At 42.9% G+C, this 13,824-nt stretch overlaps 1 protein-coding gene across 2 annotated transcripts in view; it reads right to left on the bottom strand.

The window, feature by feature from the left end:
* The window catches only part of Hem (Nck associated protein 1 Hem), a 55,692-nt gene extending 41,903 nt beyond the window's left edge, over nucleotides 1–13,789 (bottom strand). For both annotated transcript variants that reach the window (XM_037432255.2, XM_075875754.1), the window contains exons 1-7: nucleotides 13,332–13,789; nucleotides 12,193–12,303; nucleotides 8,665–8,757; nucleotides 7,741–7,797; nucleotides 5,425–5,658; nucleotides 1,886–2,023; nucleotides 1,437–1,485 (exon numbers count right to left, since the gene is read on the bottom strand). In XM_037432255.2, the coding sequence (XP_037288152.2) occupies nucleotides 1,437–1,485; nucleotides 1,886–2,023; nucleotides 5,425–5,658; nucleotides 7,741–7,797; nucleotides 8,665–8,757; nucleotides 12,193–12,303; nucleotides 13,332–13,436 (787 nt within the window). In that variant the 5' untranslated portion in view covers nucleotides 13,437–13,789. The remainder of the gene's footprint in view (nucleotides 1–1,436; nucleotides 1,486–1,885; nucleotides 2,024–5,424; nucleotides 5,659–7,740; nucleotides 7,798–8,664; nucleotides 8,758–12,192; nucleotides 12,304–13,331) is intronic.
* Nucleotides 13,790–13,824: the final 35 nt, after the last annotated feature.

Raw genomic sequence — 13,824 nt, 5'->3', positions numbered from 1 at the left:
TCATAAGAGCAGCAATAGCACCCTCCTGTTCAGATTGCGATTACCGATGTACAACAATAACTTTTTCATTAAATTATGAGACAATGGGCTCTAGATTAGCATATTTACTCATTCAACATGCCTTTTTGACAAATGCTTCCAGGATGTGTGCTTTAAACGAGGCAGGCCTACAGCCAATGTTTCTTCAAACAGAGCTCAGATTGCTAGGCAAGTTACCATAAACACTGGCACTAACTATATAGGCATTCACAGTTTACGATCCACTTTTAGGATGTAAAATACGTCCTGAAGTCGTTAACATGTCATCAGCAGACAGTCAGGAAAGAAAGTTAAAAAAATTATAAATTAAAATTCATTTCATTACGAGACAGCAGGATTGGGTGTGCTGGTGCAACATAATTGAGCGAGTGTATTGGTCCAAACGACGACGCTCTATGCGCCCCCTTCTGTCCTTTCTTACCTTTAGTGCTGATATGCACTCTAACAATTTCATTAGTTTTCAAGTGCCAGCACACCAGTGATTAGTGTTTTACAAATTATTACTGGCGCGGTTAGCTTCAGCAACAACACTGCTTCATTAGAGTTGGCAGTAATACATTCAAACCTCATTATAACAAAGTTGCACTTTACATAAAAAATGTTTGCATACCTGAAAATTTGTTATAAAGATATCTATTGCAAGGCTATTTCTCATTTACTTTGTTATAGCCAATATTTCATTATATACAGTTTTGTTATATTGAGCTTTGAGTGTAGTTGCAAATCGACCAGTTTAGTGCTTAGGTGTTGAATGCAGCAATGATAATGCGAGCACTGGCATGACAAGTGGCACCATCTAGTAGCAGATTGCAGATATTGACCTGCTTGTGGGTATGCAAACGGTCGGTGCAAAGTATTGCTCCAAGTTTTCACCCTCCAAAGTTGGGATGCACAGCATACATGAGAGAAAAATGGAATCACCTCTCAGTAAACGGAACTCCTGTTAAATGTAACATATTTTCTTGGTCCCTTCAACTTCGGTTTGCTGAGAGTCTACTGTATTTTTAATCTCCCCCATGAGAGATGATTATGTCGTTGCCGACACTCTCATGGTGCTACTCTGATGGCCCCGTTTCTCCTCTCGTGCTTGCTGGCTCTTCTTCCTCATCTGGTGGTCTGCCAGTGCTCGCGATAGATTCAGCAGTCACAGCAGCTGAGGGAGGATAGAAGTGCTCGAAAGCCACAATAAACCCTAAATCAAGCATTTTGTTGAAAACTATCAATACCGAAAAATCTGCCGATGTTATGGCTCACACTACTTACAACGCTCACAAATTTTGCAGGAACAGCCAAAGGGGCAAACAAATTGCTTGACAGCACAAATGCAACATATGATACCATTGAAATCGCACACAAGAAAATAAATTTACTACCAGTCAAACATGCTCCCTACTCACATATAATCCAGCGCTCCATGGTCTCCAGGGAGAGGTATTCACAGGGCATCTACAATGTAATGCAAGATAAATCAGTTTTATCTCACGATTTTGGCACAGATACATAAATTTACACCATAAATGAGATATTTTTTCACTGCAATCCTTCCTTAGGTTGGTTGGTAACAACTTTACTGCTAGTCCTGCAGAAATTTCACCAAGCGGGCCTAGGTTCATTATGTGGAGTCATCGAGGCTTTGGATGCCCCTTATTTTCCGTGCTGTTATACTCAAGTAGGTTTAATATTGCTTAATTAGAAAGAAAAGGTATTCAAGACAAACAATGATTACATCTGTGGTTTTTTTCTTTCAAAGTTTTCTTTTTATTTGTTTTATGAGTTTTTCCCAACATCACTGCATTTTGTGCCAGTCACACATGCGAAAACACACCGATTCTGAACCAGCACCCACCGTCTCAGTCTGTGCGGGTGTGAGCATTTGTGCGGGTGTCACCAGAAGGCTGAGCATTTGGCTCTTGCGCCACTCGTCGGCAGTGAGGTTGCGCCGAGGAAACACCTGTTGGAGCGACATAAGGGCCTGGAAGAGGGTCTGCAAAAGAGAAAAAAATAAAATTGCTTTTATTAGTCAGGATGTTGACCCACAGCAATAAAGAGAAAGACATTCATCATGGGAAAACGATGACAGCGTACAGAAACGCTGTCATTGTGTAGGGGAATTCTAAGATTTCAAAATGCTTCATCGGTTCTGGTTTTCTGCACAATAAGTAAAGCAATACATTCCCCAACGAATTTTTCAGACTCCAAAAATTCGGACTTGTTAGATATTTCTGACTTCACAAATGCACGATCAAGGTTCCCATCACACGAATGCATTTCCGCTACAAATTTTTTTGAACGAATTCATGTTCGAAAGTTCAATTTTCCAAACTAAATCGTTTGTTTTGAGCTATCCTGCTCGATATTGAGAGCCGCCATATTAGATTTTTTTTTGGCTTGCTCAAGTTTGGCTTGCAGTGGCTAGTTGTGTGGCCTCCAAGATGGGAAGCGCGCACTATCTTTCAGTTTCAGAGCTCAGATCTGATCTTCCTTGGGTAGAAAAATGGCAACACCTTTCTTGTTCAGTCCGCCTTATCATCATCATTATTACGCCGGTAGGTTATTTTTTTATTTTCTGGGCGTTTGTTTTTCTCGTCATTGCACAGTGGTCATGTCAGTGGTGCACGAAGTGTTCAAGCCATCGTGCACGTCACATGCTCGCTGCTGTACTCACTAGCAGGCTGTGGTCACGGTGCTCGGCCACTGACTTGGAACACATGGGTTCGATCCCGGCCGCGATGGTAGCGTTTTGATGGTGGGGAAATGGACGCTCACGTACTGTGCGGCGTCCGTGCAGATAAAAGACGTCTAGACCTTGTTAAATCCCACCGAACAGTCAATACGTCGCATCCATCTTTTTGCGACCGGCATCGAGTTTCCTTTCCAAGGAGCCACCAACTTTGCCGCCCGTAACAGTTGGCGGCAGCAATAGTCAACGCGCTTGCCAACGATGGTAAAGTAGCCCAAGTAGAACCAAATTTGCTCGTCCCCGAGAACAGCATGAAGAATAGCACTATTTGGGATTTTTTTTTTTCCAGGTTTTTTGTAAACTAAATATACTTCATTTTCACCGCATGACAATTTTTTCAGACTGTTCGATCTTTCGGATTATTTTGTCGTCCCCGCTAGGTCCAGAAAATCGGTCGGAGACTACTTTGCACCACAGTGGGTGGCACATGGCTATACAAGTCTGCATGATCTTCATCAGCCGCTCACATCACCCCATCACCTTGCCATGTTCTTCGGGCAACATGCTCAGAAAAAACGGATAAGATCATGGCCACGCCAACACAGAATAGAAATGTCACAGCATAAACGGTGCCGCATTACTAAAGAAAGCCTAGCAATTACAAGTGAAATCTCTCAGACATTACACCCCTGGTAAACAAGACTTGCACAAACACTAAATGCATAGTTATTGCAACAACGGCTATGTTCCCCTGGTCAAGCTCCGCACAACCAGGTGCTTCCGCCATATGAGTCACTACCGTTTACACCTTTGGTAACACCACAGTTATTTGTAAATGCCAAGAAGTTTGGAACTAAAAAAAAAGTTGTTAAATATGGCAGCTACACACTATTGATGCCAAACCTGAAGGAAGAATGACACGTTAGTTGGCCTGTGTTGTTTCTTTATTTCTTCTTTTTTTTTTCTCCTCTTTCTGTTTTTTTGTTTGTTGTACCTCTTTTTCATTATTCTGATTCCATTTCTTTATTTCTCTCTCTATTTCTTCTGCTTTTTTTTTTTTTTTTTTACCATTAGCCCCGCCGCGGTGGTCTAGTGGCTAAGGTACTCGGCTGCTGACCCGCAGGTCGCGGGTTCGAATCCCGGCTGCGGCGGCTGCATTTCCGATGGAGGCGGAAATGTTGTAGGCCCGTGTGCTCAGATTTGGGTGCACGTTAAAGAACCCCAGGTGGTCGAAATTTCCGTAGCCCTCCACTACGGCGTCTCTCATAATCATATGGTGGTTTTGGGACGTTAAACCCGACATTTCAATTTGCTTTTTACCATTATTTCTTTTTCTTCTCCTTCTTGCTCACTCTGTTTTGTTCTCAATGTTTTTTTACTGTACGCTCAAACCTCATTTTAACAAAGTTGTATATTACACAACAATAAGTTTGTTATAACCAAAAACTTGTTATAAAGATATATTTCTAACACTACATTTATTGCAAGATTGGTCTTCATTCTCTGCATTATAACCAATAGTTCGTTACGTCCGGGTTTGCTATATCAGCATTCGAGCAAATTTTTATTTCTCTCTCCTCTATTTTTTTCTTTGTGTCTTTTCTTCCTGTCTCTCTCTTTCTTTTTTTTCATGTCTTTATTCTCTTTGTTTCTCTCTATTTTTCTTTCATTTTTTATTGATTTCTGTGTATCTATTGCTTTCTCTGCATTTATCTTCTTCCTTCTCCCACTATCTTTTTTTTCTATCTCTTTCTGTATCACTCTCTCTCCCTCTTTAACTTGTGTCATGTGCTCCACTATATCAAGCAAGGTTTTCATTTAACGCTTGCACGTGCTGTACTCAGTTGGAGGCGCTTGCCCAGTTTCTGCAACAAGTATCTACAAGCGAGTTTTTGCAACACTGCATAAATATACAGCGAGCAACAACAGCTTCTCCGATCAAACCTATCAATATCTGCCATATCTACCACCAGTACAGACACATGCATACGTAGGCTAAAAGAAAAAGCGAGATTGTGGTCGAGTCTACGTGAAAAAAAAAAAAAAACAAGAAAAATGGCAGCGAGAGATTGTTCAATATTGGAGAAGATTCCTTGCCGGCATTGTGACAATGCTCTACAAAAAAGATGGGGTGTTACACGCTGATCAAGCCTGCGTTCACATGCGGCAAATGCTTTTCTAATGTTTTTCAGAAAGCACATCTATTTATGTTTGGCTCAAAACCGCAACACTTAACAAATTGCACTAAACTATGCCGTTGTCTCTAGTAGCCTCATCCTCCTTTGCTATCTCTTGGTAAGGCAAGTGCTCCATCACAACAAACAAGGGCCAGGTGCCCTGCTCCAACATTATCAAGCTTCGGAAATCATAAGATGGTAGCCATTCCAGAAGTGCATGTATCTCAGCCTCGCTGTTTTAGCAGAGTGCTAAATGTTGAAATGCTTGGAAGAAAATGAAAAAGGGAAAGTGGCAGTGTTCTGTGAAAGACAGCCCACAGTCTGACAGTGAAAACGGCACAATTAAAGAGAGTGGTACATGAGGTCGTGGAATTGAGGCTTGTGGTGGGTACAGCCAATACGGGTTAAGAATTTCAAATTTGTGCTTAAAAAGGTTTATGTTGAGCAGTATACTTCAGTAGGTTCTAGTCACCAATAGCGAGATAACCTTTCAGAATCCACAGATGTAGGTGGAATTATCGACCTCACCTTGGAATGTGGCACGAACTCGTCGGCGAGCTTCTTGAGAGGCGGATCGTACTCGATGATGAGCTGTCCCAGGCGAGGAAAGCTGTTGTCGCTGTGGCCGTGAGTCATCTCGTGGGCCGTGTTGAAGAGGCCGAGCACTGCTTTTCGGTCTTCGACGCGCGACAGTAGGATCATCAACGTCACGTACGCTGCCACCAAGTCCAGGTACGCTTTGGTTACGTCGAAGTTCAGTGTCTATGCAGGGAAAGGGTCGAGAGTTGGAACACCATATCAAATCACGCTGTCGTAATAGAAGATTTGAAATCACAGCCCCGTGTGCTCATACCCAGGGCTGTAACTTTCACAACATTTTTTGGCCATGCCAGGCCCTTGCACAAAAAAAGAAACAGCATGGATCATCAAGAGAAAACAGAACTGGTGCTCCAGCCCCAACTAATAGACAAAATGTGATGTGAAGACATCCTGCATTAATTTCTATCGATAGGCCTAACTATGTCTAACGCATCTTGACCAGCAAAACTTGACACATGCCGTCCAGCATGTTCGTGAGAGCACATCCTACCAAACTGCAACACAATACACTGGTTGCTCATCTGTATGACCACCACTGTTTCTTATCGTTGTGCAAGGTAAACCTTGGGCTTCATCTGGCGTATCTAAGAACGTAAGCATAATTTTTGTCACGTCATGTCTTGCTTAGCATGTATGGCCAATGCGACTATGAAGCGACGCCAGGATGTCACGCAGCGTGGTGCCATCTCTCAAAGAACATGGCAAACGGTGCCACTAAACTGTTGCCTCCAGGATCAGCTCTGGCAGCACTCCATCAAATTGCCCACCACTGGTGTTCAAAAGAGCGCGGGCTTGGCGATGGCATTTAAGGGAAGGTGCAAGTCGAAAAAAACGTGTGTTTTTAATAACATGTTTTTCGTTTTTGCTTGCTTTCTTCACGAGGTCAGTTTCTCTACATTTACGACGAAAAAAAAATTGAAGATTGTAATTAACCTTGAAGTAGATCAGAAGTGCTTTTGAAGAGAACAAGGTGGCCACTAAAAAACTAAAAAGAGTTCATTGTCTAGGGTCCCCTGAAAATTGTCACCTGCCTGCTTTCCATTGCATTTCGCACAAGGGGTTTACTAACGCCACATGCTCAAAATAACCATGATTTGCAAGCTCTCATGATGGAAGAAATCAACATAAAAGCCATACCTTTCCCACACAAATGATCTTTCACTTATACCTTTAAAATGCATTTTTCTCAATGTCCATTTTTGTGCAACTTCTTGGGTCTGGACATCATGAGTTTGGTCCTTCTGACAGCCTGATCGGGATAACATTTTGCCCACATATTCCTTCACATGTGAAGGGTGCAAGTATCTCCTTTAAAACTTGATATCACCGGTATAATTATTACGAGTCTAAAGCAAGCAATTAGTATGAACTGAGGATTCTAAGAATTCTCACACTACAATTTTTCTTGTCCATCAGAATGTTTTTCACACTCTTTCTTGATGGTTATTTGCATTCTACAGTTAATGTGGAGTAATATGAGCTTTTAATGGAGCACAATCATAAATGGTGAGGGGGCATACAAAGTTTGTCCAGAATAAATTATAGTTTACACACTGTCGTGGCACGAAATGAAAACTGTGCAACTTACTATAAAAAAATTTACATATTTGAAATCAGCATAAAAGCCCATATATACAACAAAAATTTCATTGCCCTAGGCTACAGATTACCGCAACTTTTTTTCCGAATCACATGTCCCCTTGAAAGAGCAAGTGTACAGTGCCTTATCTGCCTTTTGAACATTGCTTTTGCAAATGACAAAGTTTCACCAAACAAGAATTCAAGTGATAGAGCAAACAAACACTACAAGAAACTATGAAGTAATATTTTTCCGTAATTTCTTTGAACCATTCCTAGAATTAATATTGAAGTCTTGCATAAAGGGTTGACTGCCAAAGACTACAATTTTTTTTTTAGCTGTTGGGCTGATTGCTCGGGTGTCCTGTTTAATTCTAGCAACGATGCCTGGATAATCTGGCCTGAGAGCCAATGTGTTCTCTCGAGTTGATGGACGGCAGCGCTGGCTTTTAGCTCGAGGTCATCTGAAGGCCAGCGAAAAAAGGAGTCAAAAGCAATTCGTATTTAAAAATCAGCAAAAACTAGCGAGCTGAAGACATTGTGACAAGCAACAGAAAAACTATTTTAATAGCTGACTTGGCAAACGCGACAAGCTCCAACTCACTACTAATAAGCAGAACTTCTTATTGTGATCGTAATTAAAGGATGCATCATGAAAGTACTCACAATGTCCAGATGAAGCTGAAAGGAGTCTATGGTGGTGAGCAGCTCATTGACGTGATCCTGCAAAAGAAATTAGTCATTTAGCATACTCAACAATGTCATCTGTATCACATCAAAAACCAAGCTGGAGCGCTGTCAAAAGTACAAAATTATACAAAGACAACGTCCTTACACAGCAGACTATAGCTGCAGGTGAAACTGCCCGATTATTGATAGGACTAAGGAGCGAAGAATTTCAGCTCGGCTAAGGACGCAATACACACTGCCACATGGCCGTGTGCATATAAACAAGACAACCAGCTTCAATCATAAATAATGCTTACTAGTTGCTCTCCGTCCTCAACACACACACACACAAAAAAAACTTATGATAAAAACAGTCCCTGCAATTGTCTCATATCACGCAAAGGATAGAACGATAGGTACCTTTGTTGATTTTATTAAGATAAAATGTTGCGTGAACACTTTCAAGGCCTACAGAAGTGGCACTGAGCCACAGAAGTGATTCGGTTTCGACTAAGCATATTGCATTACTTGTAGCATCACTCAATAGTGATGCAGAGTGCTCTGAAAGACTCTGTGCTAAGTAATTGATTACAACATTGCTTCAGTAAAGTATGCGACGAAGGTGATAAGCATGTGGCAGTCAGATGGTCATTAGGCAATGTAGATCGAACCAACATATTTAGAGGGGGTGTTCATTCGAACCATTGGCCGAGTAAGCTACAGCAGTGTTTCCATATTTTCATTCATGTAAGCCCCGCTTATGATTGGAGAATTAAACATTTGCTGCACAACACAATCACATAGAAAGCACTGCCGTAACAGTGCGGTCCTGTCCTGTGGTCATTTTCAGCATTTAATGCAGGAAACATCCACGCGGTAACGTACCTTTGGCTCGCAAATTGAAATGCGTAGCTTCCTTACCCTAAAGTCGAGGAGGTCGACAAATGTGTAGTAGTATAGTGACAATGACTTCATGATGTCCTGACGAATGTTGAACACTGCGGACAGCTGGGCCTGCAAACAAAAACGCAATCAGAAGTGGCGGGTGAATCACTTTAGATCAGAAATTTAATCATCAATTGCACTGATTCGTTTAATGCTTTCGCCTATAAAATGCATCCCTGTATTTCGGTAATCTAATGTCATATTCTCAAAGTATGTTTCGGTCACAGTATAGTGAACAGATGTGCAACCAAGCCCTTAGTAGGCTTGAAGGCCTGCAATGTATTTGACATTCCGTCTCTCTCAAAGGGGCACTGACACACAAATTTAGGACCTTGTCTTTTTCTGTTGCAGCAAGTACCTAACAACCCACTTATCGCTGCGGGAGAGCTCGTTTGCTCAAGTGTGTGATGGTTAATTGTTTGAAGATTGTTTAATAGACCTCACTCGCAGCTTCCGTTTCAGGCAGCGCCGAGTAAAGCGGGACCCAAAGTGGAGTTTGTGTAAACATAGGTGGCTACATGAATTCACAATAACGCATGCACATGAGTACTGCATTAACAATTCTTTTTAACAAGGACTTTCAGGTTGCTGCATAATTCTCTCTGATGCCTTGTGAATACAAGTGACCCCCCAAAAATGCACTGCTGAGGCGAGGACATACTTTTCTACACCCGTGCAAGCCTGCCCTTCTTTCCGCTGAAAAGGTCTGCTAGGAGAGAGTGCTCGCAAGGATCGTGGCAGCCAACACAAACTCATGACGAAGGAGGCAGTTCGGTTGTTTACCCGAAACCCTAAGGTTTATTTTGGGTGAAGTTCTGCGACACACACTTTAAAGGGGTACTGACACAAAATTCAAAAACCGAAGGAGCCTGCTGGGTCGATTTTTGTGAACATTCGTATATCATCTGCAAGATATTAACAGTGAATATAGCTTAGAAGGTATTTTAAATTAATTTTGAAGTTTGCGTGAGCGACCAACTCCATAGCGCTACAGACACCATCGTAGGGGACCCTGAGGTGACCCCCTACTTCCCTCATGTCACCAAGCTACGGTCAACAAAACAAGTTATGATGACATCATAGCCGCCACTTTTTTTTGCCGCGTTAGTTCCCGCAGTCTATATTTCTCAGCAGCTGGTTGCGGGTGCGTGGCCGTGGCACACGCTTATAAAGTTGTGTCTGGCGACATTCCAGTCCCGTTTCCTTTTCGAAAGTAATTCTTTATGCAAACCGTGCGGAAGTGCATCACAGTTCTGTGTGCTGACATGGTCAAGAGCTGCATACGCTAGGTGGCAACAGTTACACCATGTTTTTGGAACTCCCTCAAACTGTAACTCAAACTGATCGATAATGAGGGGCCTGTAATTAATCATATGTCGCGTGCTGCAGTAAACGATGCGTCATGTCATCACTAACAGGCCGCCAGCAAGGCACTGCAGCAGAAAAACGCGAGGCCAAGGTTTTTGTGTCAGTACCTTTTTAAAATTGATTTTCTACATGTTCTAGGCTATATTATCCATTAATATTTTGTAGATGATGCAAGTGTGTCCACACAAGTCTATCCCACAAGTTATCTTGCTTTCAAAATTTTGTGCCTATAATTCTTTGAAGGACCACTGAAAAACCCCACTGTACAAAATCTGTGAAGAGAAAACTGCCCACTTGTACGATGTGAACATGCTGCCTCCATAATTTTGTGAATAAGTGCTGTAATAATGACGTTAGAGGGGATATCACAATAATTTCACCTGGTTTTGGTTTTTCAATAGGCCTTGCTATCCTTCTACTCTGTGTAGTGGGGTAAGTGCAGACAGTCATGCCCACTTGGTCAATGTAACACTACGCAAGTGATCACGTCATTTGGGTGCAGCCCACAACTGAGAAAGGCTTTCTTTCTCCACATGCAGCTCTTGTCAGAGCTCCATGGCGAGGAAGCACAGTCCACTGGCGAGGTAAACAAACGTATGACAACTGCGTGGCCAAAACTGCACCACCGCAGGGCTAAGGCACCATTTCTGTAGAGCAGAGGACCCCATGAGGAAGCCAGCGCTACCCAACATTGCCCATGGGCAAGGTTCAATCACTTCACGGGCAAAGATGAACAGGAGTTAGAAAAGAGTATGTGAATCGTTTCTAAATATGTAGCATCTGGGAAGTTTGCAGCATTGCAATATTTGTGAAACGTGATTTCCCCAGTTTTCCAAATGAATAAGCAAACTTTTTTATAAGGTTAAAAAAAAGTCGAAGCCAGTTTACTGGCTCTTTAACACCAGGCTAACGTGACACTAACCGAATGTTGGTTCTTGCAACAGTTGAGTATGGCTCCGCCTTGCGGAACCCCACACGAAATCTGATATTGCCAAAACAGACTATTCCGAGAAAAGCTGCGCGTTTAATGCATGGTCTCTATGACAGACATTTTTCACTTAGTTTGCACATTCACATTGAAATTTTTAAGTGCCCTCATGCTGTGAATAACATTGCACAATTTCCCTTACATAGGAGCTGCGTTACATCAGCTAGACCTCTATCCACCAGACACCCATAATGAGTTATGTCTCCTTTTCAACACTACACTGATGCGTTTTAAAATTGTATTTTTTAAAGGTGCTACAGAGCTGTGGAATGCTTAACCCAGTCATGTTTAGCCTTCGTCACTTGCTGAATTTTTCTTACACATAGCTAAAAACTGAAATTCACTACATCTGGTTCTGTTCAGCCACCTCTGCATCATTTGCTCAAGACTCCTGCGGCAACTCTTTGAGGCTGCAGTACGGCGAAGAAACCAAAAATGACCACTCTGCATCATTTGCTCAAGACTCCTGCGGCAACTCTTTGAGGCTGCAGTACGGCGAAGAAACCAAAAATGAATCAAAAACACATTTTTTTTCATTTTTAGAGAGAATATTTCTCCGTTACATTTAAGTAGAGAAAGAAATGAGAGGAAGAGAACGTGGCTGACAACAAAACAGGAGTAAAACCTTAGGTGGACTTCAGTAGTACTTTACATCTGAGAGATCAGTAAACAAAATTTGCCAGAAAATGCGAGCTAGCCCCTCACTTTTAAAAACGAATACAGGAATGCTGCAACACATCCTTATTCTAATAGCGTTCAGCTATGTTAATGAGCCAAACTCCTTCTCTGGAAGTGCATAAAAGTGCAGGTATGGTGCATAAATGCATGTATGTATGTATGTGAGTATGTATGTACGTATGTATGCATGCAAGCAGGAGCAAGAGATGAAGCAAATCAGGCAAGCTGACTATTTCGCAACCTCTCCTTTCTGCTATACATATGAAAGTGCGAGTTCTCTACAAAATTTACAAAGCCTGTGTCACAAACTACAGTGTGCCCTGCAAGGGCTCAATGGGGCCGTCATTTTTTCATATGAGCCACTAAGCCATTGTTGACTTGCTTTCACGTAATGCATAAGTATTAGGAGTATAGAAGTGGGAACAGGTACTCTGAATCAATGACGCAAACAAAGAAAAGCAACCACTTACACTGTTGCCCCGGATGTCAATGTTGGGGAAGCGCCGCACAACATGCTTGATGGCCGATTCGAGGTTTTTGTCGGAGAGGAACGACGGCTTCGACTTGGCATCACCACAGGCCTGTTCGCGAAAAGTACCATGTCAGTGCACATCTTGTATCACCCTACAGATAAGCTTATGCTTCAATACTCCAAACATTTTTGCAGCAAAATCCATCATTGCTCTTGTGACACGACAAAATGCTTCTAATTTTTACACAGACATTGAAAGCATTGGGCACTCTCATGAGGTAACACCGTCAATTTGCAAATAACACTCCCTTTAAAAAGGGTGTACACCTTTTTATAGGTATTCAGTAAACAAAAAAAAAAATCAAAGAACTCTTCAATAAAGGTGTTGTTCAGCGCCAAGCAGCATGGCACAGGTAAAACGAAGCTTTCGGTATTTTGATAGCGCATTGCGGTACTGGCGATCTCCTGAAAGCTTTACAAAAATGTCTGCCTGTTTGTTCACAAAAGCAGTGTTCTAAGTTATCAAGCTCTCTTAAAGTCGTTTTTCTCTCTTTTTTTTATTTACTGCGTCCAAATGAAAGACGAGGTAGCTCGCGAATGTTCACGGCGATTTGCACAAACGATCTTACTTCCCATAAGTTCATTCTACATCGTTCAACTCAAGCCTTTAATGCTATTTTCGTTTGTTGCTCCGCAAGCGAGGATTCCCATAACCCGAGCTTCGCCTGGCTGAGATCGCTTGCGAACACCTCCCGAAGTGTCGGAAGTACCTCAACTCGCGAGAGGCGGCCAACGCCAATCTTCCGCTATGCGTAATCTAGCGCCAGTAAACTACACGTGAACGAACTCATAAAGGGAACGAAACCAGACAGACAACGTCCCTCTTTCGTGCAGGAGTTCGCGATCGCATCGTGCGAAACCAGCGCTTGGAAGGTTTCTGCGACAACTAACGTTTGTAAACAATCGGTCGCCGACTGCTTGACATCTGCGGAAGTGAACGCCCTTTATCGGCAACAGCAGTTGCACTTGGAAAGATTCTAACATGCCGCCGTGACACACCCTGTCCACGGAGTAAACGACTATCCGTCATCCGGGATAGACGCGCGGACGAGGAACGAGAACGGAGTGTTTAGTTACCTTTTTGATGTTGTATATCCGCGTGAGCATTCCGACGCCTCGGTCGTTGAGGATGGTCAGTTTCTCGGCGATCCGCTGAGTGGTGACTTGAAGTGATCGGGCCATGTCGAACGCTCAGTCAGTCCTCCGCTTCACGCCACAACCCGCAGGGAACGGCCCGAGGCACGCGCGCCGCACATAAACACACGCACACACCGCACCACAGGGAACGGAAGAAACAAAATGAACTTTCACACGCTGGTAAAACTCACTTGACAAACATGACGCGTCAGAGGCGTCCGCTTTGCTCGAGCAAAGCGGCACTAGCACACGCGAGAACGTCCCACGGCACGCACAACAAGCGCGGCTTATGAGGATTAGCAATGCCGGAAGCGAGGCTACACTACGTTATTCGCTTCACGGATGTTTCTCCGCATCGTCGGAGCATAGCCTCTGAGACTGCGCCGCACGCTCGCCATCTTGAAGGCCACAATCTGAGCTTGTTATTTTTTAC

Source organism: Rhipicephalus microplus, chromosome 10 (genome assembly GCF_043290135.1).
Source record: "Rhipicephalus microplus isolate Deutch F79 chromosome 10, USDA_Rmic, whole genome shotgun sequence".
Taxonomy (NCBI): Eukaryota; Metazoa; Arthropoda; class Arachnida; order Ixodida; family Ixodidae; genus Rhipicephalus; species Rhipicephalus microplus.
This window is presented reverse-complemented; position numbering and strand designations above follow the sequence as displayed.